Source organism: Protopterus annectens, chromosome 2.part1 (assembly GCF_019279795.1).
Source record: "Protopterus annectens isolate FY-2018-M chromosome 2.part1, PAN1.0, whole genome shotgun sequence".
Taxonomy (NCBI): Eukaryota; Metazoa; Chordata; order Ceratodontiformes; family Protopteridae; genus Protopterus; species Protopterus annectens.
This window is the reverse complement of record NC_056729.1, coordinates 1,474,578,602-1,474,606,062: the sequence shown is the minus strand read 5'-3', so window position 1 is coordinate 1,474,606,062 and position 27,461 is coordinate 1,474,578,602. Positions and strand designations below refer to the sequence as shown.

Below are 27,461 nucleotides of genomic sequence, written 5' to 3'. Positions count from 1 at the left end.
TGATTATTTTGAGAGTCAGAGTAATGATTGTTTTTTTTTGTTTTTTTTTCTAGGTGAATTTGTTTCTTGTTGACGTTGAGCAACTCCTTGTATAGATGTAACGTTTGAGGGGTTTTCTTTGTGCCATTGTTATTAAGGTTTGTCACATTTTCGCATGAGAATTCTTGTGGAATGAGACAGCCAGGTAGTTTGAGTATTTTTTTTACTCTTTTAGTTTTGGTAGGGGCAAGGGTATTTAAAGTATCCATTAATATATTGTTTAGCAGTGTTAGTTAACTATTTTGCTGAGTAATGTTAGCTCATAAAAACAAGCTGTGGGTGTGTAAGCTATGTTATATGCACAACAAAAAAAAGCCCTCACCATCCAAAAATGACGGCATAAAAATAATGTGATTTCATAAGTGTATTAACATATGCTGAGCTGCTTGCTGAAATGGCATCTTATACTCGAGCTTGTAAGGCACTCACAGTATTATCTGTTCATTACGTACCACACCAGGTGCTATTGCTTACATAAATATAGATATAGATAAAGATATAGATATGGATATATGTAAGTCAATCTAATCAACATTAGATCGATAAATTTTTGTCGATAATATGCAAGTCAATCTCAAAAACTCAACGGAAAAATGTGCATACTCTGGCACATGATCCTGGAACATGCAAATGAAAAAACTCATGTCCTGTCGGGGGTGGCAAACCATCCTGCACTCCCTACACTATGTGCTAATTATATATACCAATTGCAAGATCATACAATAATGGGGAAAGGGCATAATTCCTTCCCTGCACTACAAGAGATCGCGTACCACCATGACAAAAATGCTTGACAAAGCAAATTCTTGATATATGTGTGTGTGTGTGTGTGTGTGTGTGTGTGTGTGTGTGTGTGCGCAGATGGACTATGTAACTTAGTACGGAGGAAATATAGTTTTCCAGCCTTAAGGGTAGTTCACACTTTCCTTTCATAAGAACAAAGTAAAAACAAGAGAACACTAATTGTACATGAACATTAGACAAACACAGAGACACACACACACACACACACACACACACACACACACACACACACACACACACACATTGAAATGCATGCAGTTTTCAATGAGTCCACAAAGAAACAATATGATTAAACAGTTAATTTAGAGCATTCATTCTTTCATTCTCAGAAAGCCAACTTTTTCCATTTCAGTGTCACAGATGATATAGAGTCTATCCTGGCACTCGCAGCATGTAAGGCACAGAAACTAATCCTGAATGGAGCATCAACCTTATAGCATGCACACATACCTGCTATTACACAGTACCCTGGCCTACAGGCAATACAGAGTAAATCCTGTTCACCTGCAGAACTTCCTTTTGAATGTGAAATGATAAAGGAACACCTAGAAAACGTATGTCATCATCATCAGCCCCCATTTTCCCAGTTTACATGGGGTCAGGGTATCATATTAGCTGTCACCAACTCTCTTGATTCAGTGCCACACTCCTGCCTGACTGTCGCAGATCTTCTTTCACACAGTGCATCCACCTCTTTGCTGGACGTCCTCGCTTCCTCTTGCCTTCTTCCTGTCTGTCCCAAATCTTCCTCACCAGATTGTCTTCTACTTTTCTACACATGCCCAAACCACTGTAATCTGTTCTCTTTGATCTTTTCTGCAATTAGAGCTACTTTGGCTTATGCTCTTATGTCCTAATTTCTTTGTCTGTCCCACAGTGTGCATCCTACCACCTTTCTCAGGCACTTCATTTCCATCACCTCTAGCTTATTCAACTGTTCTGCCCAGGTTTCTGTACCATACAGTAGTACTGGTCGCACCACTGTCTTGTACACCATACTTTTCAGCTTCTTTGGCATTCTTCTGTCATAGACTACACCTGACACTCTATGCCAGTTGGCTGTAGCCCCTCTGATTCTAGCTTTGACCTCTTCATTCAGACTACCCTTCTCCTCAACCACCCCTCCCAGACACTTGAAGCTGTTTACCTGTTCCAGTATCTTCCCTTCTATCTCTATTCTCAGCTTCTTCTGATTTCCCCAATGTTTTGCCATTACCACCATCTTATCTGTGCTTAGTTTCATCCCATGTGCCTTCAAATTTGCACTCCATTCACCTATCCTTTGCTGGAATTCTAACTCAGAGTCTGCCTGTACTGCTACATCGTCTGCATACAGCAGCTTTGTTGATCTGTCCCCTCCAACCTGTTTGCTAATGTAGTCCATCACCAGTATGAACAGCAGTGGGCTCACAGCTGAACCATGGTGTACCCCCACTCCCACTGGGAGCCCCTCTGTGAGGCCGAACACTGTTCGTACTTGAGTCATTGGGTCCTTGTACACAGTCTGCACTAATTCTACCAATGTTTCTGGGACTTCAAACCACCGCAGTACTGCCCAAATCAACTTTCTTGGGATCTTGTCATATGCTTTCTCCAAGTCTAGAAATTTCCAGCTGGACTCTCTCCTCATTTCTAGCTTCTTCTCAAGCATCTGTCTCAATGTCAACACTGGGTCAATCATGCTGCTTCCTTATCTGAATCCAAACTGCTCATCTCCTATCTTACATTCTACTTCTCTGTGCATCCATTTATCAATCTCCCTTTCCAGAACTTTCATGCAATGTGATAGGAGTTTGATGCCTCTGTACTGCTCACAGTTGTGGATGTCCCCTTTGTTCTTGTACATTGGCATGAGTATGCTTATTCTTCAGTCATCTGGGATATGCCTTTCTCTCCACACTGCAATTAGTACCCTCAGGAGCTATTTCTCTCCTATCTCACCCGTCATCTTTATCATATCTGCTGTGACCTCGTCTGAACCTGCTGCTTTCCCTGACTTCATTTACTTCTTCTAGGGTGGGCTCTTCTTCTTCTCTCATCGTAGGCTGCTTCTGGGGCAGTACATCTTCTGTGGGGTTTTCTTCATTCAGAAGCTGCTGGAAATACTCCTTCCATCTGCCTTTGATGTCCTGTGGATTGGTGAGCAGGTTGTTGCTGGCATCCCTTATGAAGGGTGTCTGACTATCTTCTTTATTTTTCTGTCTTTGCCTTGCAACCTGATATAGTTTCTTTGTTCCCTTTACTGAGTCACTTTCCAGAAGTTGGTAGAGTGCCTCCGATGCCCTATTCTTCGCTATTGCTGCTTGTTTCTTAGCTTCTTTGTTTGCCAACCAGTAATCCTTCCTAGCTTGGTCAGTCTTTTCTATCTCCTACTTCTTCCTGTTCTTCTTCTTACTTTTGATGACTTCCTGAATTTCTGCATTCCACCACCAGCTTTCCTTATGTACCTTACTTCCATACCTGCCTTGGCCACATGTCTCTTCTGTAGTCCTAACACATGCTGTTTTTAGGCGCTGCCATTCTTCTTCAACTCCACCTATTTCCTCCTCTTCTTGGGGTGCTAGAGCCCTGAGTTTTCCTTGAACTGCTGTACTTTCTCTCCAGTGAACTCTGTTGAATTTAGAGCCTTCTCTGACTACTGCTTGCAGCTGGTTGTGGCAACTAGTGGTTTATGCTGTGGGCTGACTGTTTCACTGGGGATGACTTTGTAATCATGGATTCTACCCCCAGTGCCTTTTCCTCACTAGGAGGAAATCTACCTGTGTTGTTGGCTACTCTTGTATGTGATCATGTGAATGTCGCTCTTTCTGAACCATGTGTTGGCCACTATCAAACCATTTGCCAGGCAGAAGTCTAGAATGGCTTCTCCTTCTTTATTCCTGTTGCCCCACCCATGTGGACCCAGGCAGTCCTCATATCCTGTTCTGTCTGTCCTGCTATGTGCATTCAAGTCACCCATTATCAACACCAATTCATGTTGTCTTGCTTTATCGAGTAGGTCCTGCAACTGCTGTCTGAATGTACTTTTTTCCTCACTATCACAACCCTGCTGTGGGGCATAGGCTGAGATTATGAATACCGCCCTATCATTACACTGGCGTCTGACTGCCATGAGTCAATCATTAATTCTGATGATATCCCTTACTGCCTTCTGAAGCCTCTCTCTCACCACAATTCCTACACCATTTCTAGCCTGCCCCCCACCTGAATAGTAGAGTCTGGATCCCAAGCCAAGTGTCTTTGCTGCACTGCCTTTCCATCTCATCGCTTGGATACATAGGATGTACAGCCTCCCCCATATCATCATGTCATCTACTTCCAAGCTGCATCCTGTCAGGGAACCTACATTAAGCGTAGCAATTCTCAGTTCATGTTTGGCAGGTTAGTTGGTTTTACATCCAGCTTTCGCTCAACAGAACTATCCCAGGTAACCCAGGCTGGGTAAATAGCCACCAGCTGGCCAGTAGCTTATTAACCCAGGACTGCTGGGCTTTATGGCGGGCACATATACCCTTCCCACCATTAGCAAGGGTCCCTGGCATGGGTCAGAGTAGATTGGGTTCGCAGCCCACTTATCACTGGTAGCTACCCATGCACATTTTGGGCCACATTAGTCAACATCACCGAATCACCTAGAGCCATATTTTACACCGTCAAGTGGCTAGCCCTGCCATGGCATGCAGTCTGTGAGATGTGTTCTCCTATCTTGAGGATACTGCGCACCACAGTAGATGCCCAAAGCAGTTGGTCTGTACAGCTCTTCCCCCTATAGGGCACCATGTAGAGTCTGTGCTGCTGCCCACAGCTCCATTCATTGGTGAGTTTGAGATGGAAACACTCAGCATGTTTTTCGGACATGGGAGAAACCTAGAAAACTTATGTGTGGGCAGGAAATATGTGTAGACCCCTTCTTGTGCCTGCATGGCTTTTTGACAAGTGTTCTGATTTCCTTCCACATCCTAAGGAGGTTCCATAGGTAAATAGATGCTGTTCCAAACTGTATGTAGGTATGATTGGAGCAGTAATATAGTATTGTGCATCATGTTTCAGAGCAAAGGACCCAGCTTAGAATAACTTACACTTAGGTCCAATAGATGTTTATGTCTAAATATACATCAGGATGGAGAATCCAGGCTCATAAATCTCATTAAACATAAGCAACTTAGAGCTGAATGCAGCTTTTTGTTTGTGGGAAATGCAGACTCCTTTAAGCTAGGCTGAAATCCAGAAATGGCATTCATGTGGCACAGTAACATATTCCAAGATACCCAGTCTAGTAATCTTTGTTTACAGAGTGCACTGCAGTCTGTGTCACTGACCAGATCAGCTACAGTGAATATCTGCATGCCTTTTCTAGTCTGGAAATTATTAAATAAAAAACAATGCTGGCTGACCACTGAGCAGCTCATTCAGTGCCAGCTCCAATGTTTTTTCAGCTCCACATCATGTTGCTAAGGGCAATAGCTCACATCTCCTAAGCTTTCTTGTGCCTTAACAGTGTCAGTCCTACTAATAATTATGTATGAGGGGACCATTCAGAGCCCATTTTTTTAATCGCTTTGAATCATTTAGCAAAGACGGAAGTTCTGTGTGACCAAGCTCATTATTCTGTTTTACTTACCTTATGCATCCCAGCAGAATTCCAAAGATTCTTACAAAGCATCCTTGATGCATATATTTTCAAACTGTAGTCTCAGTATGGAATTTAAAATCAGCTCAGAAAATGCATTTTTCTGGACAAAGGAACTTGAATATTGTTTATGTGGTATAGTGGTGAGCATTGTTGCCTTTCAAGCAATTGACCTGGGTTTGATTCCCAGTTAATGCAGTATTTTCTCTTAGTACTGGTTTAAGCACTTGGGCAGCTGCAGTTGTGCAGCGGTTAGTGTTGCCGCCTCACAGCAAGAGGTTCTCTGGTTCGATCCTCGGCTGGGGTGCCTTCTGTGCGGAGTCTGCATGTCCTCCCTGTGGTCGCGTGGGTTTCCTCCTGGTGCTTCGGTTTCCTCCCACATCCCAAAAACAGGCTATAAGTGGATTGGACACTGTAAATTGACCCTAGTGAATGTGTGCGTGTGTGTGCCTTATGTGGAAGGTTGGGTGCAGGGCTGGCAACTCGACACCATAAAAACTCCACTGCCAATCATGAGCAGACAAGGTCACTGTGGTGACCACTAATCGGGAAAAGCTGAAAGAAGAAGAAGATTGGTGTAAGCACTTGGGCTTTAGGCCTACCCCTTAGCTCTCCCTGTCCTTTCTCCCTTAGATTATGACAAATGTGGATGGACAATTTCCTACAGTTTCTCCTGCCAGTCTGGTTGATATGGGCATCCTGAGACAGTGTAGCAACTGCCTCCTGTACACAGAAACCTTCTACTATTACCACCTAGGAACACAATTTGTGAGAGATGCAATTACATTAGGAACCTAGAGTCTATGCTTTCTCCCTCTCAAGCTGGTATATCTGGCACTGAGAAGACTATCAACACAATCACTACACCTCGAACACCACCTACACCTACACAACCCACACCCACATATGAGGAGGTCTTTAACATAAACATACCCAAACAAAGGAGACCTCCAAGGCAAAAACACACGTGATTTCCACAGCCCTCCACACCATTTACCATGTACAGTCTACACACTTGTGTCTCACAGTCACTAAGGCTTAACCATAAACCCAACACATTAGTCATAGGAGACTCCATTGTGAGACACACAGGTGTGCCTCTCACCAGGCTGGATAAGGAGAAAGTCACGGTTAGTTGTCTGTCAGGGGCCAGAATCTGCCATATCACATACACAGTCAAGTATCTCAACAACAGGTATTAGTATGACTCTGTCATAGTCCATGTTGGTGTGAATGACTTGAGACGTACCTCCTTGGACTATATGAAGAGAGACATGATTGAGCTCGCTGAATATGTGTCCCAAACAGGTATGTCCCTAGCCTTAAGCAGCATTCTACAGTCACCCAGAGTGATGCCTCTATGCAAACAGAAAATTATTGACTTCAACAATTAGCTTAGTTTCTGGTGTCATTCCAGGGAGATCCAGTACCTGACAGCCTGGGAAAATATGATCGACAGACCACAAAGCTTTGCCAGAGATGGACGGAATCTGTCTCACCTGGGCTTCAGGCTTCTTGCAAAGGCTCTTGCCTCCCCCATAGTGCCTTTTTTAGGAAAAGTGATGAGGATAAAACTACCAACATAAAAATTTCAACAAAACAAAAATTAAAGGTCATGCTGCTAAATGCTAAGAGTCTAAACATGAAATTGCACTCATTGCAAGCATTCTTAACCCTGGAAAATGCTGAAATCTGTGCAGTCACAGAAACCTGGTTCAAAGCTGCGGAGAGCACCCCAGCCTTACCTGGTTATTCATCCTATCATCCATTCAGACCCCAAACTGTGGGCAGTAAAGTGGACTTTCAATATATATTAAAGACATACACACCTCCAGGCTGGTCAAATAGTATGATGCACAGGAGACACTCCAGGTGCAGTTAACCAATGACAAGACCCGTATTCAAATCGTAGCTATCTACTGACTCGCAAATCTGACTGAAGATGCCCAATCCACCTATCTGGGCCTGTTCAAATCTATCAAGATTTCACCCTTTAGCCTGATCCTGGGTGACTTTAACTACTCATGCCAGAATACAAATGCCCAGAGATTCCTCGATTTTGTTAATGCAAATGCCTTGAAACAGCTAGTTGATACCCCCACTAGAGGTAATAATATCTTGGACTTGGTATTAACCAACATGAGTAACCACTGCAGCATTCCTACAGTGTCATCCTCCCTGGTAAGATCCGACCATAAAAGCAGTCACTTAAGTCACCATCTCCTCTGCCCCCCCCCCCCCCCCCAGCTAGGGTCAGACATAAAAACTTCTCCAAAGCTAATTACAGCCTCCTGAAGGATGGTATAAACAGCTTCACAACAACCTCCCCCTCTGTAGGAACTGGCACCAATATCCAAAACTACACCAAAGAACTATATGAACATATATATATAGATGGATAGAATCAGGAATACTCGACAGGACTAAATCATCTTCCGCAAGGATGGACCTCTTCAGATTTACCACTTTTTCTAGCTCCTCTCTCCCCACTAGTTGGAAACCTAGATATCCTTCTACTCTGAACCTATGCTTCTATATTCTCACTTTCTTTGACACACTTCTCTTGGATGGGGCATCCACCGCAACCCAGGACCTCCCACCCATTGCTTGCACAATACCGCAACACTAACCTCTCCCCTCATCTACCCTCTCCTAACAACATTCCCCTACCTAAATCACTAAAAGTCTTCTTACTAAATATTCACAACATGGTAAATAAAATAACAGAACTGCACTCTTGGATTTCTAATACATCTCCCCACATCCTAACTCTATCGGAAACCTGGCTTAAACCACACATCCTCAACTCAGAAATCTTACCTCCAGGATATAATATCTTTCACTCAGAACCAATAAGTGAGGAGGGGGTTGCCTATCATCTAATCTGAACAACTAAATCTATCCCCTGTCTCCATCTCTGTTCCATCTTTCTCACCTCCAGAAATCCTTATCATTAACTGTCAAATAAACTCTCAGAAAAAAATTTGCAATAGTCTCTATATGCATTCCCCCAGCAATAGTATTCCAATCCTAGAGAACTTTCTGTCCTGGCTCACTCAACATGTCCCCTATAAAACCATAATACTTGGAGAAGTTAACATAGGCTGGTCAAACTGTCCCCCTCATCCCCTACCAATAGTATCAACCTCCATGGATTTCACCAACACATTTCTATCCCCACTAGAACTAACAAAAACTCCTCTTCTGGACCTATCCTTGACTGGATTCTTACCTCAGCTCCCAATCATTATTATTACCCTGGCATACTTCCAAACTCTAAGTGATCACTCCCCAACCTTTATTCATAGATTCATCCAACATTTTCTCGAAGACCATACTTACAAAATATGGCGAAACCTCACCCACTTTGACCCAGACCCTTTTAACTTTAAACTATCTGGCATCAATCGGTCCTTCTTATACCACCTCCCTCTCAGTGAGGCTGTAAAGTTCTTCAATAAGATTTTCCTTGACACTCTTTATTCTATCACCCCTTCTAGAAAAATTAGAATTAAATCCAACTATGCCCCCTGGCTTACAAAACAAACCCGACTGATCATGCACAAAAGAGATGGCACTGCAATCCTGAGTTAAAAATAAATCCCCTCCTTTACTTCAGATATATAAAGAGCTCAGAAATCAGACCAAAAAACTGTTCATCAAAAATAAGAGAGCCTATTTTTCCTCTAACCAACGCAGCCCTCACAAAAATCCAAAAAAAAATTCTGGACCTCCATCGACAACCTGCTCCATCCAGGTAAACCCACTACTCCTAACGCCTTTCCACATAATGCTGCCACTGAAACTGCCACTCTCCCCAACAACTATCTCATAGAAACTATTCAAAAGCTCACACAAAATAGTACATCTCACCCAACCCCTGTATTACCTCTTAACAAAACCCTTTCCAATACATTTTCTTTCCAACCAGTCCCAATTACCACTATTAAATCCCTTCTAAATAAACTTAAGCCTCGCACCCCCTCTGCCAACCAACTACCCTCCCATTTCCTGAAAATAGCTGCACAAGCCATTGCCTACCCTGTCACTATACTTATTAATCATTCCATCTCTGAAGCCCTTGTCCCAGATATCTGGAAATTCTTTTATACAATCCCTCTTCACAAAGGTGGCAACTCTACTGATCCCTCTAACTTTAGACCCATTACTATCCTGTCCCCCTTTCTAAAATTTCAGAAAAGTGCATCCATGCTCAGTTAATAAAACACCTTCTTAACAACCGTCTCCTTACTCCTACCCAACATGGCTTTAGACCCCCACCATAGCACAGCGACTGCATTACTCTCCTTTACTCAAACAATAGCTGAAGCCTGTGACAATAACTTGCTCATCTCCTGTCTATTCCTTGATCTTCCAAAAGCCTTTGATACTGTGTTTCACTCTGAACTCCTCACTAAATTTTCTAATGTACATCTCTCATCCTCCTCCATTAACTGTTTTTCTAGCTACCTCTCTGCCAGGCAGCAATCATTCTGCTGGCAAACTGTCCTCTCCATTCCTTCCTGTAAATACTGGAGTTCCCCAAGGATCAGTTCTAGGCCCCCTTCTGTTCAACCTACTCACTAACAAATTCCACTGTGCTACTAACTCTCTGCACTTCTACAATATGCAGATGACTCCAGCCTTATCACCTCTGCCCACAAAATCCCTGAACTCCTAGCTTTCCTTCAACAAACCTTCACCTCAGTCAAAACCTGACTCTCTCATAACCAATTAATACTGAATCAAAAAAAAAAAACTAAACTCCATCTCTTCTTCCCTAAAACACTCAACCAGCACAAACCCTCTTTCTCTATCACCTCTTAATAACATCATCATCAAACCCAAACCCCATACCAAACTACTTGGAGTAATTATTGATGAACCAAAATTCGATACTCATAGCCAACATTGTATAAAGACCCACCAGAAACTTGGACTTCTCAATCACAACCAGAAATTTCTGTTACCTTCTTCCAAACCTTCCCTTGCTCACTCCCTTCTTCTACCCTGCCTTCTCTATGCTGCCCCTGTCCTTACTAATGTTCAAACTGCACTTATCACTATATTAGAGCAAACTTATCACAAAATTGCCAGGTTTGCCTCTAATCTCCCATATAAATCCCACCACTGTCTCACTCTTAAATCATTCCAATGGCCAGAATTCTCTAAACAACTACTTCTACCCCAACTTCACATTACACACACTATCCTGAATGATCCCTCTTCCTGGCCTTTCATCTCCACCCTAGTCTGCTACTACAACCCCCATCGTCACCTTACTTCCAGAAAACACCTCCTTGACATATATAAACCCAATAAAAATATAGAAAAGTCCCTCTAAAAATACTCTGTTGCATATGCTTGGAACTCACTCCCTCAAAACATAAGAAGCATTTATTAAAAACACCTGTTCAAAAAATAACTTAATTTTTTCTTCAGAGTACATAGTCCTGCCCTTGTCTAACCTCCACTTGATCTAGCCTCATCTCTTCTCAACTTTAACTTATTTTCCCTATACTACTCTTTACTTCCTTGTACTTGCTTGATATACCTTTATACCTCCCTCTCCCGTCACTTCATATATATCTTTTCATATATATCTCTAGTAAAAAAAATTGATTGAATGGTTTATATATTTGTATGTACTTCATGTGTGATATTCTCTAGACCTGTCAATTGTTATTTAACATCATCCCCTTTGGGGTGAGTGACATCCCCACAATTTATCACATAAATAACAATGTCTTAAGCACGCAGTCAGTTTTGAGGGATTTGGGCACCCAGGTTGATAGCAACCTGACTTTTGACCACCATGTTGCTTCCGTTGTACGGTAAGCCTTCTACATGGCCACCTCCATCTCATCCAGGGACAAGGAGGTCATAACATCCCTGTATTCTTCCCTTATAAGGACCAGTCTGATATAGTTAATCCTCGTTCATTTCTTACGCATGGGTATCGGTTCCGACCTCGGAACTGAGCCGGCCATTTTCCAAGCTCGCGTCAGCTTCAAACTCTCGAGCTAAATTCTTACCCATAATACCCCTCTCCCTGTTACCTCAGATTTTGTTTGCCGCGTTGTCATTCGGTCGTGTCAAGCTGCTTCTCTTGAGCTAAGTACAGTTGTTTGTTGTTTAATAACCATTTATTCTACCTTTCTGTCAGAAAAGTTTCTATTTTATTGTCTCTTACCCTATCGCATCTAGCGATCATACTTTCTTCAGGTTTTTCTTCTTTTGCTGTATCTTTTTACCGCGAGGTAAATTCCCCTTACCATCGTTGGTAATTCTTCCCTTTTTTTCTTTTTTGTACCATTGCTGGTACCCTTTTCTGTTTTCTATTTTAGCTATTATGGCAGATTAGAAAGGTAGTCCGGGGTTTAAACAGTGTTCTGATTGTGGAGACAAACTTCCTACTTCTGATGCACACTCCTTGTGCGTTTATTGTTTGGGGGCGCCCCATTTGTCTGCTGAATATTTCAAATAGATCCTTGTTGGAAAGGAAAAACAAGCTGTTACTGAAGGGACTTTTTAAATCTCCCTTTTCAGAGGCTATTTCTGGGTCGGAGGCCTCAACCCCTCCTAGACCCCATAAGAAAATCTTGGATGTTCCTACCAAAGCTAAATCTTTGCCTTCGTCCCCGGTTGGGGACTCCCGCCAACCAAAACCTAAAAAGGCTAAAGTTTTGGCTCTGGAGCTCACTCATTCAGCCCCAGTGCTTTCGGTGCCTAGACCTTCGGCACCATTAGTGATCTTGGCTCCGTCTTCTCCTGCAGCCTCTACTATATCGGCACCGAGGGGCTCCTCAGTTCAGACTATTACCACTGTATTGGCACCGACCTCTCAGTCGGTGCAGAGCCTGACCACGTCGGCTCCAAGATATTCCTCGGAACCAACAACTTTATTGTTGACTCCAATTTTGTCTGTTCCATCTTTGGTACCGACAACCACTTCGGCACCGATCCCTGTGTTGGTGCAGACCATGACCTCGGTACCGATGACTTCTTCGTTGCAGACTCCCATAGTCCAGTCTCTCTTGGCATCATTGTTCTCGGTGCAGACTGGTGAGATGAGCACCGAGTTTGCCTCTTCTGTGAACAGGCCTGTTTCTCCCTCAGTTTCCATGAGGTCCACTAGAAGCCTTTCCGAACATGATGTGTTGCGTCTTGTGGACCAGGTACTCTTGGCCAGAGGTATCCCACCCCCCCAGGAACTATCCTTCCTTGGGAGGTGATCACCCGTCTCCAAAGACCCCTTCTTATTCTCCTCCTTCATTGCCTTTGAAGTCCATGGATATAACACAGTCTTCCACTTCTGCTGTTCCCTTTATGGATCTCACTAAGGAACCGCAGTTGCCTTCATGGCAGGATAGTTTTGCTACAACCTAGGATGTCAGTTGTGACACACATAGTTTACTGCTCCACAGCCATTCAGGGACTCAGGGTCGACAGGCTGAGCCACTTAGCTGAGGGGTGACCCATGTCCTAGACATTCACTCCTCTTCAGGTGGACCAGCCTTCCAACTGATGGAGAAGGCTTTCGCTGCTGCTGGCAATACTGGACTGTCTATCCCTTCGCCCTGCTCTGGTACACTGGTTTCACAAGTCGCACTGAGCGGACACTGGGTGCAAGGGCCTCAGGACATATTCCCACAGGAAACCACTTTTCCACTGTCTTCCCCAGCTTCTCCCACTGAGGAAGTTCACCGGAAAAGTTAATGTAAGAGGAAGCACATGGACTCCACAGAGGAGTCTCTCACTGAAGTCACAGATTTTGATGAGGGGAAAGGATCCCCTCGGTCACCCTCTGAGGTATCCTTTGGTGATATCCTCAAAATACTGGAACAGAGAGGTGACTGGCAGTCCTCTAATCTGACCTCTGAGGAATATGTGTTCCTGCAGGCCTTTTGTGCCCGGCCCCCTACCTCCTGGGTTACTCCACCTGCCGATGAACTTGTCCGGCTTATCGTGCAGCATGTGTGGAAGGTTCCTGATACCATCAAAGCTATCCCCCGGAGGCCAGATAAGATTTTGTCCCCTCCTGCTAAGGATCCATATTGGTCAAAAGGTCTTCATGTGGATGCTTTGGTGGTGGCAGCCGCAACAAAAAAGGATCTGGCAGAAGAAGAAAACCAGACTGTCCATCCGCCTAACAAAGAGTCCCAGAGCACACCTTTCATCAGTGACCTTTACTATCAGGTCCCTGAATTATATGGCACACCTTACCAGGCTTCAAAGGGATCTGATTTCTGAGCTCTCTGAAACCGTGGCTGGTGCTGTGTCTGATGAGGTCCGTGACAAAATGGCCTCTCAGCTGGCTACCATTGAGTCAATATCTAACTCCTCTATGCGACTGATATCTCACGCATCAGAAGGAGCAGCTAGAGCAGTGGGTTCAGCTGTGATCTTAAGACGACACACATGGATGCGCTTGTACAATTTCGTGGAACCCTTTAAGGCTTCCTTTCGTAATGCTCCCATTGAGTCCTCCTCGTTGTTTGGACCCATAGTTAAAAGCACACTGGCCAGATGTGAACAGGACGGTAAGACCCTTTCTGCTGTAGGTGTCCGTTATTCTTCCCCTCAACGTTCTTTCTCCAGAAACCAAAAGAGTGGGAAGATATGGTTCAAGAAATCTCAGGGTCCTTTCCGTGACACACAGGCTGAGTTCTCCCCTAGAGGCAGAGTGGGAAACTCTCAGGGAAGACACTCCTTTCGGAGCATAGGGGGTCCGCGTAACCAGGGTTCCAGGGACTCTTTCCCTGGTCAGTACTACCAGCGCCCCTGAAGGAGCGGCCCAACTCCTTTCCTCTGGAGGTGGTTGGGGGACGTTTCTCCTTGTACCCATCTGCCTGACTAACCATCACCACCGATTCTTATGTACAAAGGATTATAACCAGAGGTTATCATATCCCCTTCGATCTTTGTCCCATCCCTTCAAAACACCTTCCCGACATTCCACCCAGTCAAAGGGAAGAAGCAGCATTAAAGATGGAAAAGCTGCTAAGAAAGAGAGTCATCCAAATAATCCCTCCAGACCAGATAGGATCCGGATTCTACTCAAGACTATTTTTGGTGCCAAAGAAAACCAGGGACGGGAGACCAATTTTGGATCTCAGTGTATTGAACAAGTTTGTGAGAGTACAAAAATTCCCGATGGTCACAATACAGTCTATCCTCCCGCTTTTGGAAAAAGATGATTGGATGTGCTCGATAGATCTTCAAGATGGGTACTACCACATAAAAGTGGACAGGCCATCAAGAAGATTTCTGCGCTTCCGTACGGGAGCCAGTCACTGCCAGTTCAGAGTACTGCCCTTCAGACTCTCTACAGCCCACAGAGTGTTCACAAAGTGCATGGCAGTTGTCACAGCTCACTTGCGACTTTAAGGATTCCAGGTGTTTCCATACCAAGACGACTGGCTCATTTCTGCCCCCCACCAGACATCTATTAGAAGAAGCTTTGGCATATTCTCTCCTCACTGCACAAAGGCTAGGCATAACCATAAACTGGCAAAAATCCAATCTCACCCCATCTCAGTCGACGGAATTCATAGGGGTTATCTTGGACACTAAGAACTGCAGAGCTGCCATTCCGGAGCACAGAATTTTAAGGATAAAGCAGCAACCGATTCCAATCCTTTCAAGGGAGAAATCCACGGCTCACTCAGTTCTACAGCTGTTGGGTTCCATGGCAGCCTCCATTACCATTGTCCCCCTGGCCAGGTTTCACATGAGGCTTCTACAATGGCTACTGCTCATCCAGTAGTATCCCTTTCAGCATCCTCTTTCAGCCATGATTCAAGTAACCCACAGGTGCAAACAGGATTTAAATTGGTGGATGACACACAATCTGTCACAATGGTCTCACCCTTTTTTCCCCCAACAACCCAAGGCCACAGTGACCATGGACACCTCCCTGATGGGGTAGGGGGGGCTATGTCAGGGACAGACAGTCCAAGGCACTTGGTCCGAACTAGAGGCCCATCTGCATATAAATGTTCTAGAGCTGAGGGCAGTGCTTCTGGCATTGCAGGCATTCCATCCCCTGCTGCTGTCTGGGACAATTGCGATTCAATCAGACAACATGGCAGTGGTCTGGTACATCAACAAACAAGGTGGAACCAAATCTTACCCCCTTTGTCAAGAGGCCATGAGGATATGGCAATGGGCGATGACTACCAACCATTTTCTTCTAGCAACACACATTCCCGGGAGTTACAGCATGAAAGCAGACGGACTCAGCAGGTGCATTCTTCAACCTCACGAGTGGTCCCTGAATCCCTTGATAGCGGCGGAGATCTTCCACCACTGGGGCCATCCTTGCTGTGACCTTTTTGCATCCCCGACCAACTACAAATGCAGAAACTACTTCGCCCTGATTCCCCCTCTGGGACAGTCACCCAGGGACGCTCTAGTCCATGATTGGCCCTCGGGTCTTCTTTACGCATTCCCACCCTTACCCCTCATTCCACAGTTTATGAAGAAAGCCCATCGGTTGAAGAGCAAGGTGATTCTCATAGCTCCATATTGGCCTCAACAGATTTTGTTCCCCTTCCTTTGGCCTCATCTACTAGATCGACCATGGATTCTTCATCCAATCCCAGAGTTGATCTCGCATCCACAGAACCTGATTCATCCCAACTTGAACAGTCTAAAGCTCACAGCTTGGCTACTCCAATTCCCTTGATTGCCAGGCAGAATGATCTTTCTTTACCAGTACGTGACATTCTCATTGCATCTCATAAGTCTTCCACTAGAACTACTTATCTGAGCAAATGGAAAAGATTTACCTGTTGGCTGAAAGATAAACAAGTAGATCCCTTCTCAGCACCAGTGTCGATAATACTAGACTATCTGGCTGACTTCTTCCAATCGGTTCTGTTGGCTTCTACCATTAGAGTTCATTTGGCTGCAATTTCTAATTTTCATGAGGGTGCCCAAGATTCCTCCCTTATATCCCACAAATTGTATAAGACCTTCATAAAAGGTGTGAATCATCTGAAGCCACCTTTTAGAAAATCTATTCAACCATGGGACTTATCATTAGTTCTAAAAATGCTGAGTAAACTAGTAAGCTGAAAGGAACAGCAACCTTGAGTCCCGGTCTTTGTAAAATATTTAGTTTATTAGAAAAAACACGAATTGTAAAACCAACAAGAACCATAAAATCCACAGTACAGGAATCAAACGATACTAAGCGCTTTCACCCATCGACTTGGGCATCATCAGAGTACAATTAACATGTTGCTAGTCATCCCTTAAATACTGTTAGAATGCCATTAATCTAATAATTAATCAATTAGTTAAAAAACAGAATGTGTGTATCTTAAAGGTACTTCTACCCACTTAGAAATTTCTTACAATATAGATTTTAGTCAGCGTTTGTGTTTGTTCTAATGTTTGTGTACAGTGAATATAAAAAGCAACAATCAATATAATCTTAAAATATAATATTAAACAAAATACTAAAATTTTTTTAAAAATAATTAAATAAGAAAATAGTGGAATAGTGATTTGATTAATTTTAAATAAATGTAATATACTGGTCAATAATTAAACAATTAGTTATACTATCATATAGTTACTTATATTCAAAAAATAATAGTAATAAACTATTATAAAGATATTTTATGTTATCAAATATAAATAGTAAATATAAATATCTTTTAATATAATAAATAGTTCATTTAAAAATATGTATGTATGGAAAAATGTGTGTTTATGTAAAAAGTTTTTTTTAAAATTACACAATAAATCATTTAATCAATTCATATAAAATGAGATCGAAGTTTAAGTATACTAGAAATGGAAATTTGTTCATTCAGACCACGCCATTTGCTGGCATTCAACCTAAGCTGCCATAAACATTTTTTGGCTTCAAGTAAGTTTTTTACATCTCCACATGTGTGTACATTAACTGGTATTTTATCAATAACAAAAAATAAAAATCGTTTAAAATTTGTACAATTAATACTATGATTAAATAACATGTTAGTAGTCTTGTGTCTTTTTATATCACTAAGATGTTCAATAACACGTGTTTTTAGTCTTCTTATAGTTTTCCCTATATAGAATGCGTTACATACTGAACATGTTGCTAAGTAAACAACCATGGTGAAATTGCAGTTGCAGTGGCCTGGACATTTAATAGTTTTTCCATAATTATAAATAGTAGTGTATGGTCCATCGTTAATAAATCTACAGACTTGACATGATCCACACTTACTCATCTTAGAATGTCTCAACAGGTCACTGTTAGTATTGTTTTCAAATAGTTTCTTTAAATTTTTCCCTTTACTAAATACTATATTAGGTGTGGTTCCTAAAATACTTGAAATCTCAAAATCTGTGTCTATAACACTGGTCCATACTTCTTGGATACAAGTCACAATCTCATTTGTTCTGTTGTTGTATGGAATAATTAATGCATCATTCGTATTAATATTAACCTTGGGAATAACCTCCTCCAGCGTGTCACAAGTAATGATAGGTTTATATGTCGTGAACCTCTTTGTTTTTACCTCTTGAGTAATTTTGGATACTAGGTCATAGGGATAACCTCTTTCATAAAACATAGTCATTAATTTGTCTAGTTGATATTCAAACAATCGGTTGTCACTTATTATCCTAGACAATCTAACCATTTGGCCCTTAACCAAGTTCCTCTTTTGAAAAAAAGGGTGACAACTGTCAAAGTGTAGGAATGAATTTGAGTGTGTTTTTTTCCTAAATAAAGTAGATGCAATAGTGTTGTTCACAACTGAGAGCTTAATGTCTAAAAATTCCACATTATTTTCATAAATATGACTTGTAAACTTTAAAAATTCGGTAGTTTGTTCTAAGTATTTAATAAAATCAGTAAATTCTTCCTTGGATCCTCCCCAGAAAATTAAAATGTCGTCCAAGTAGCGTAAATCAAGTAAAATCTTCTTCCAAAATACACTGGTGCATACAAATTCAAACTCCCATTGTGCTAGAACTAAGTTAGCATAAATGGGGGCACATCTGGCCCCCATAGCTACACCTTTTTTCTGTATGTAATAATTGTTATTAAAATAAATAAAATTATTTTCTAAAACTAGTTCTAACATGGATGTAAGTAACCGATTTTCAGAATGGTTCAAACCGTTGTGTCTATTTAGACAAATTTCAAACATTTCTGTCCCCTTTTCATGGGGGATGACAGAAAATAGGTTTACTACATCAATAGTAGCCATCAGAAAGTTGGTTTGAAAATCAAAATTTTTACTAAATTCTCTTACACGTTCTAAACAATGCCAAGAGTCTCTAAGAATGTGTGGTAAACTATTCAAAACTCCTTTGCATTTTAAGTCAACAAATGCTGCTAAAGCTTCAGTTTTAGAACCCTTGGCTGAGACAATAGGTCTTAATGGAGGGTTTTGTATATCCTTGTGAATTTTTGGGATACCAAAAATTGAAGGCGTGATAGGAAATTCAACAGATATGTATTTATAAATGTTTTGATCAATACTTGCGTCCATCAAATAATCATAAGTTAACCAGTCAATTTTAGTGTAAGCCTTATTTAGTTCATACCTATTCACTTTCTCGTATGTATCCTCAGTTAGTAAATCTGTCATTTTTGCATAATAGTCATTGTTCAACATTATTACTACCCCTCCACCTTTATCTGGCTTCATAATCCTATACTTGTCAGAACCAGTTATTTCTTTTAAACAAAACTGTTCAGCTGTAGTTAAATTAAATTTAGTCACAGCTTTCTTGTTTAAAACTCGTCTGATTTGATTTTCACAAAGTTTTTCAAAAATTTGAATTAAAAAATGTTGGGGGGGAATAAAAGTACTGGAACGCTTGGGGTGATATAATGTGAGTCTAAAATGAGATTGTTTGAATGAAAAAATATTTTTAAATTTAAAAGTCTTGTGTACATTTTCAAATCAATCAACACACTGCCAATGTCCAAATAAAATGAAGGTACAAATTTAAAACCTTTACAAAACAATCCTAAGTAGTTAGTATCAAAATTGTGTTTGGTATAGTTAAATAAACTAAAACCAGCTAGTGTAGATATAGTACAATCACCCAATTCTTGGTGAGTAACCAATTCTCTGTTGGGACCGTGATGATCAAAAGTAGTATTTATCTGTACCACTGATTCGTTCTGTGTTCCCCCTTGTTGTAATAATTGTGTGGTGGGTATTTGTTGTTGCCCTGTCTGTCCCTTATTCTTTCCGACCTCCTCAACACCGGCTGGTCTAAAAAAACTGTTGGTAATTCTTCATTATTGTTCGTATTGTGTCTGTTTGTATGTTCAGAACCTTGGTTAAAATTTTGCATATCGTGATTAATATTACCAAAAGTGTGATTAAAATGTTGCATGTTTTTATATTCTTTAAAATGTGTGTACGCTCTATTATTTTTGTAATCTTTAATATCTCTTTCAATTTTGTGGTTTTTAATTTCAAGACCTTTGTTAATGTACCTGTCCATGTCTTTATATATATTGTCAAGTCTGAATTTGTTTTGCTCAAATAGAAGGTCTGCTTTGATGTTTCTGTCTAGTTGACATAACTTCTCATTCAATATATTTAATTTTTCAATATTATTGCGAATAATAAGTCTCAGTAAGTCAAGGCCAGCTTTATCGAATAAAGATAAAAGCTCTGAAAATAAAGCAGTTCCTTCTTCAAAGCCGTGCGGCAGTTTAAAAATCCGTAGTCCCTTAGGGACTTGCTTCAGTTCTAATGAGCGTTCTAAGAACGCATTGTCCATTTGAATGGACTTGAAAGTCTTTAATGTCTTTTCAAATTCGGCTAACTGCGAATTAAGAGTCCCCATATCTCTAGACATAAAAGTCTTTTTAGTAAGAGAAAGGGGTAACAAAAACTGCTTTAAGTCCACATTGTAAGACTGGGAGTGCCCAGATTGTCCAACTACGTTCCGATCATCTCTGTTGTTGGTTAAACAATTCAAAGGAGGTGGCACGACACCACTGTTCCCTGACGTAATAACGTTCCTTATAGGAGTTGTTGATCGTTGCCTAGCAACAGGCCTCAGCCCGTGTGTACTTGTATTGGGCGTGGAATGTAAAGTCAGTAACTGTTCTTGCGTGTCAGTAATAATGATTTCTTCTTCTGTTCCTACATTGTTGCGCTGGTCATGAAGCGCTTGTATAAGTTTGTTAGTTATCTCTAAATGTTCTTCTAGTAAGCGCTGCATAGTGAACCACGTAGCGTAAAAAAGTACTACAGTTAGGTTGAATGCCAGCAAATGGCCTGGTCTGAATGAACAAATTTCCATTTCTAGTATACTTAAACTTCGATCTCATTTTATATGAATTGATTAAATGATTTATTGTGTAATTTAAAAAAAAATTTTTTTACATAAACACACATTTTTTCCATACATACATATTTTTAAATGAACTATTTATTATATTAAAAGATATTTATATTTACTATTTATATTTGATAACATAAAATACCTTTATAATAGTTTATTACTATTATTTTTTTGAATATAAGTAACTATATGATAGTATAACTAATTGTTTAATTATTGACCAGTATATTACATTTATTTAACATTAATCAAATCACTATTCCACTATTTTCTTATTTAATTATTTTTAAAAAAATTTTAGTATTTTGTTTAATATTATATTTTAAGATTATATTGATTGTTGCTTTTTATATTCACTGTACACAAACATTAGAACAAACACAAACGCTGACTAAAATCTATATTGTAAGAAATTTCTAAGTGGGTAGAAGTACCTTTAAGATACACACATTCTGTTTTTTAACTAATTGATTAATTATTAGATTAATGGCATTCTAACAGTATTTAAGGAATGACTAGCAACATGTTAATTGTACTCTGATGATGCCCAAGTCGATGGGTGAAAGCGCTTAGTATCGTTTGATTCCTGGACTGTGGATTTTATGGTTCTTGTTGGTTTTACAATTCGTGTTTTTTCTAATAAACTAAATATTTTACAAAGACCGGGACTCAAGGTTGCTGTTCCTTTCAGCTTACTTATCATTAGTTCTACAAGCTCTGACAGTGCCACCTTTCGAACCAGCCTCTTCTTGTGACCTCAAGCATTTGTCATGAAAAATCTTGTTTTTGGTCACCATTACTTCTGCCAGATGTATTTCCGAGCTTCAGGCTTTATGTATCAAGAGTCCATACTTGATTTTTCATAGAGGTAGAGTGTCTCTGAGAACCAATCCATCATTTCTGCCAAAAGTGATCTCAGAAATGTCCATTAATCAAACCATTGAATTGCCAGTTTTCTTTCCCAATCATTCAAACAGAGGAGAGTATTGCCTACATACTCTAGATATCCACAGGCAAATCCATTTTTACTTGGACAGTACGAGGTCCTTTCGTAAATCTGGCGAGTTATTTGTGGCTTTTTCTGGACCTAGATTAGGATCTGCTGTTGCTAAGGTCACATTAGCTAGATGGTTGAAGGACTGTGTGACCTTCATTTATACACAACGTAATATCTCATTGCTTACTACCATGAAAGCTCATTCAACAAGGTTGGTGGCAACTTCTGCTGCCTTCCATGCCAAAGCTTTTTTACATGACATCTGTGCAGCTGCAACTTGGGCTACGCCCCATACCTTCATCAATCATTACAAATTGGATTTGACCTCCAGGGGAAGAGCATCTTTCGGTTCTATGGTGCTCAGGAATGTCCTTCCATGAGAGCCTCCCAGGAATAAAGGTAGCTAGGGACTCTGTCCCACAGTTAAGGAATGAATGAGGATTAACAATATCAGATAAAGAAGTTGTCTTACCATAACGTTCCATCTGTATTGTTGATCCTCGTTCAGTCATTACGACCCTCCCTCTTTCCCCCTCCTGTGGCTTCTAGTGGATCTCACAATCCGATTCTCTTAGGTTATTTGACCAGAGGTAGCTTCTACCTTCTTTTGACTTGCAAACTCAATCTGAGGTAACAGGGAGAGGGGGATTATGGGTAAGAGTTTAGCTCGAGAGTTTGAAGCTGACGCGAGCTTGGAAAATGGCCGGCTCGGTTCCGAGGTCAGAACCGATACCCATGCGTAATGACCAAACGAGGATCAACAATACAGATGGAACATTATGGTAAGACATAACTTCTTTTTATTGAGTACAATGCCCCTTTTGGCATGTACCTCACAAAGCACGTGCAGCAGCTGGAGAGACCACAGAGGTTCCTCGCCAGGAGAATCCAGGGTCTCAAACATCTACCATACACAGATAGGGCTTTATCCCTCTACTCAGTGTCATACAGACTCCTCAGAGCTGACCTCTGTCTGGCATACATAGCAATCTCGGACCTCGCCTTGATAGGCCTGCTGCATATCCGTAAGTCATGCTCCACTCAAGTAACCTGCACGAGTGGCCTCAACCTGGTCTGTGACATCAACAAGACTTGTTGGCAGAACAGATTTGTGTCCCAGAGACTCCCCCATCTGCAGAATAGACTCCCTCTCCACATCAAGCAGAGTACTGTAGATGCTTTTAAAAGGCACATAGATGACCACAGCCATAACAGTCTGTGTGATCATCAGGTAAATCAAAAGCTGATGTCTCCTAAATAAACTGAAACTACATCAGAAGAAAACACTTAAAGGTTAATACCTTATTTAATTAATTAATTAATTTATTTATTTATTTTAATAAGATAAGTTCAGTAGGCACATATGACCCTTTTCAGAGATGACAAAAGAACATGGTTGGGAATCGTACCAATGCTGACTTGATGAATCTTGTCATGCTATCATACTCATGTGCTAATAAGAAATAAATGTATTTCTGGATAAACATGTATACAGTGGCACTAATTACTGCTTTTTGCAGCTGTTAACGGAAGTTAAATCAGTGGAATAAGAAATTTTGGACTAAGTAATGTGGATTACTTTGTTCATTATTGGTCTTTAATAAAAATATTTTACTGTTTTTCAGGGCAAGAACAGCACTGCGTTTGAAGTTTGAAGTTTGTAATGAACTGAGAAACCACATGGAGCTCCTTCCAAAAACAGGTTATATTCAAGCCCAGTCTGCTTTCAGTGTGCAACTCAAATTTCTCCCAAGGTAAATGTTAACATTTACATGAGCCTCTCTTTAATTAGTTTGTTCATAAATTGTGTGACACATTGAATATTCCAATCTCCACAGCATTTATTTGGTCACAGAACATTTTACTCAAGATATTAAAAAGTGTTACTGGGATGCATAGGCAGGCACTCTTCTGCATTTAGTGAGTCTACACTGGGGTGCATAGGTGGGCATTCTTCTACATCTAGTGTCTACACTGGGGTGCATAGGTGGGCACTCTTCTACACTTAGTGAGTCTACACTGGGGTGCATAGGTGAGCGCTCTTCTACATTTAGTGAGTCTACACTGGGGTGCATAGGTGGGCACTCTTCTACATTTAGTGAGTCTACATTGGGGTGCATAGGTGGGTGCTCTTCTACATTTAGTGAGTCTACACTGGGGTGCATAGGTGGGCATTCTTCTACATTTAATGAGTCTACTCTAGGGTGCATGGGGGACACACTTACATTTAGTGAGTCTACAGTGGGGTGCATAGTCGGGCACTGTTCTGCATTTAGTGAGTCTACATTGGGGTGCATAGGTGGGCAATCTTCTACATTTAGCGAGTCTACACTGGGGTGCATAGGTGGGCAATCTTCTACATTTAGTGAGTCTACACTGGGGTGCATAGGTGGGCAATCTTCTACATTTAGTGAGTCTACACTGGGGTGCATAGGTGGGTGCACTCTTCTACATTTAGTGAGTCTACACTAGGGTGCATGGGGACACTCTTTTACATTTAGTGAGGCTACACTGGGGTGCATAGGCGGGCACTGTTCTACATTTAGTGAGTCTAAACTAGGGTGCATGGGGGGTACTTTTTTACATTTAATGAGTCTACACTGGGGTGCATGGGGGCACTCTTACATGTAGTAAGTCTACAGTGGGGTACATGAGGGAAACTCTTACATTCAGTGAGTCTACACTGGGGTCCATAAGTGGGCACTCCTACATTTAGTGAGTCTACACTGGGGTCCATGGGGGGCACTCTTACATTTAGTGAGTCTACACTGGGGTGCATAGTTTTATAAATTGTTGGTACAAATTATCAATTCCAAAACTTATGCAGAGAATTTGTGGAAGCTAGTAATCCAACACGTTTTTGGAGGCACAAGGAATCCACTCGCCAAAAGAAAAGTCTTATAAATATGGAGACAGTGTGCAAATGTCACATATTTTGTGAATGGAGGTAAAAACTGAGTTCTGATGTCTCGAGAACCTAGAAGAATGGACCCTAGGGAAGTGAAACAGGAGCCTTTATCAGTGAGTCACCTGATGCAGTGTTACAGTTACATTTTTAATGATGTCTTTAAAGAAAATGTTATCTTTCTCTCTGCTAATTTGTTCATTGTAGCTGGAACAGGAGATTATTGAGAACCCTTACTGTTAGTGAGGAGCCCTACTTGCTTACATGAATTTCAAAATAAATGAGTGTATAATCGGTGATTAGTTGGTGAGGACAATGTCTATCATTTGATCTTGTTTATTATAATTAGGAGTTGAATTTTATGTTCTGTTTTATTTTTATTCCTAGAAAGTGAGGAGAAGGAAAACAGTTTTTGCCTTATAATTATTTTTCAGAAGTCTGAATAGGCAGATGTGGTGCTGCAGTAAGCTTTAGGATTCTGGAGGTTTTAAACACATAGCTAAAGTGGCAAAACATAAAACCACTGAAAAAAACAATAATTTTACACAATTTTTTAAGCTATAGTGCTGTTTTTATACCTTTATTTCACTAACATAGTGGTGTAGCAAATGTATTGTAGGGAATTTGATAAAACGTTTTGCTTAAATTGGCCATATGACAATGACAAGATTGTAAAACTGTTTGGAGTGATGCACTGGCAGTACTATTTCTCTTCTTAACCTTATGTTGCAGTAATAGTAAAGAATGCAGCTTAGTAAGATTGGTATATGTTCTTGTGGGTGGGGGTAGGTTAAAGCCTTAATAGCTGCCATACGTAGCTTTCATTCTGTGAGGTATGCATCTGACATTGGTATTTTTAACAAGTTATGAATCCTCTTAATCACAGCAGTTCTAAAAAACTAAACCTACTTAAGGGAATTTAGCTCTGTGTTCGTACTAACCTGTGTTCTCAAAAGTATAATGCTGACAAATGTTGGAAATGGGGATAATGTGTGCATTTGTACTTTTTAATAAATGTTTTATAACTGTAATTACATGTTAGACTGAAACACACGATAACAGGGTAATACCAGGCATTCTTCAGTGTGTTCAGTACAAGTGCTAGTGTGTCAGCACAAGTGAGAAGAAACACTTAATGCTGACAGGATCAAGGACTGTGTTCCTGACTGTTTAAGTGTATACTGCATGCATGGATAGGACTGGAAAGCTGGCATAGCATGGTTACATGGAGACTGGTAATGAAAATATATCGCTTAAGAAGAAACTGTATGGTGCAATGACCAGCCTAATCATTTCCAAAAATTAACAGATTCTTAGCAATTTAAGGAAAAGACAGACTTAGAAATCTAGATCTGGTAAAGTAACACTCAAAACAAAATTCAGACTGCAGATAACAGAAGCATGTAACAGTAAACACATTCTCTTTTGGTTTAAAGACAGCATAGAGTGCCATCAGGCAGGTATAATTTACATCAGCACCTCTGTGTGGATGGAAGTTTGGTGCATGGGAGGCTCTTTTAAAAAGACAAAATGTGAACCGACTGGTATGGCAAGTATACTGCCAGGATCCTCTGTCCCACTGCAAGACAGAATAGAAATTATTGCAGTGTTAATTTATTTATTTATTTAACATTTGTTGACTGAGAAAGTCCGACTAGGACAGAGCCTATTTTCAGCAGAGGCTTGGGGAGAAAAGCTCCAGACACATGTCACAAGGCATGTAACATTTACATGTTAAACTGTATGACAACATGAATTGTAGCTGCAGCTGTATCATAGTCGATAAATCCAAAGTTTGAATCACCCTACAAATGTTGCCAAGTCTTTCAGCATTGGCTGGAAGCACAGAATTAGTATGCTGCTCATATCTTCTTCTGATGATTTTCTTGCAGAATCACGGAAGCAGATGTGACGCTAGGTGAATGTGCTCGAATTGTATTCCAGAAAATCTGATGCTCTATTTGTTTTACAGTGGCATTTATTAATGCTTATCATTCCCACTGCCTTAGTGGCATTTTGGATTATCTGCCAAGGGAACCCAGTACTGGTCAGCTTTCAGAAAGTGAGACTCCCTTCTTTCTCTCAACCTGTGGCAGCTGATTGGCTGAGCATATCCTGAGATGGAAGCCTTCAGCTGCAACAGGGAGCAAGTATCTTTTTCTACTGTCCAAAGTAGAAAGTTCTCTGGCTCTTCACAAGATCCAGTGTTGTTTGTTCTGGTTTATTCATTTATTTATTTATTTATTTCACATTTGTTATCCAGGTTGGTCCAGCTGGGTAAGAATTTACCCTTTTTCAGTGGAGACCCGAGGGGAAAAGCCCCAAACAGACATACAAATGCATACAAATAGAGACAAATTAACAATATTAAAGAGCCAAACAATCTTATGGATACAATGGATAAGAATAACATAATGTACGCAGTGGAATAGTACATAGCTATATATGCAAAATTGTAGTAGTAGGTTGTAACAGGAGAAACAACAGTAATACCGCTCAGATAAGCCACATCTGGGGGCCCCTTCCTCTGATTTTATTACGAGATTTAACATTCATTTTCTAGTGTTATGTTTATTTAAAGAATACATTTATTTCTGTCAGTGTTTGCAAATAATTCCTGAGGGAATTTCTGCTTTTATTGGTGTTTGTTTAGCTTCTGTCTTTGACAAATGATTGTTTTTATTATTTCGGAGAAAACATTCAGTATTTCGGTCAGAAGTACAGTGCATACCTCTCAACTGTACAGATTTTCACAGAAT

The 27,461-nt window shown here is 40.8% G+C and overlaps 1 protein-coding gene across 2 annotated transcripts in view; it reads left to right on the top strand.

Annotated features, from left to right (window-relative positions):
* Positions 1 to 27,461, top strand: part of CFAP74 (cilia and flagella associated protein 74) — a 3,161,205-nt gene that overhangs the window by 1,943,423 nt on the left and 1,190,321 nt on the right. For both annotated transcript variants that reach the window (XM_044062943.1, XM_044062944.1), the window contains exon 21: positions 23,423 to 23,551. In XM_044062943.1, the coding sequence (XP_043918878.1) occupies positions 23,423 to 23,551 (129 nt within the window). The remainder of the gene's footprint in view (positions 1 to 23,422; positions 23,552 to 27,461) is intronic.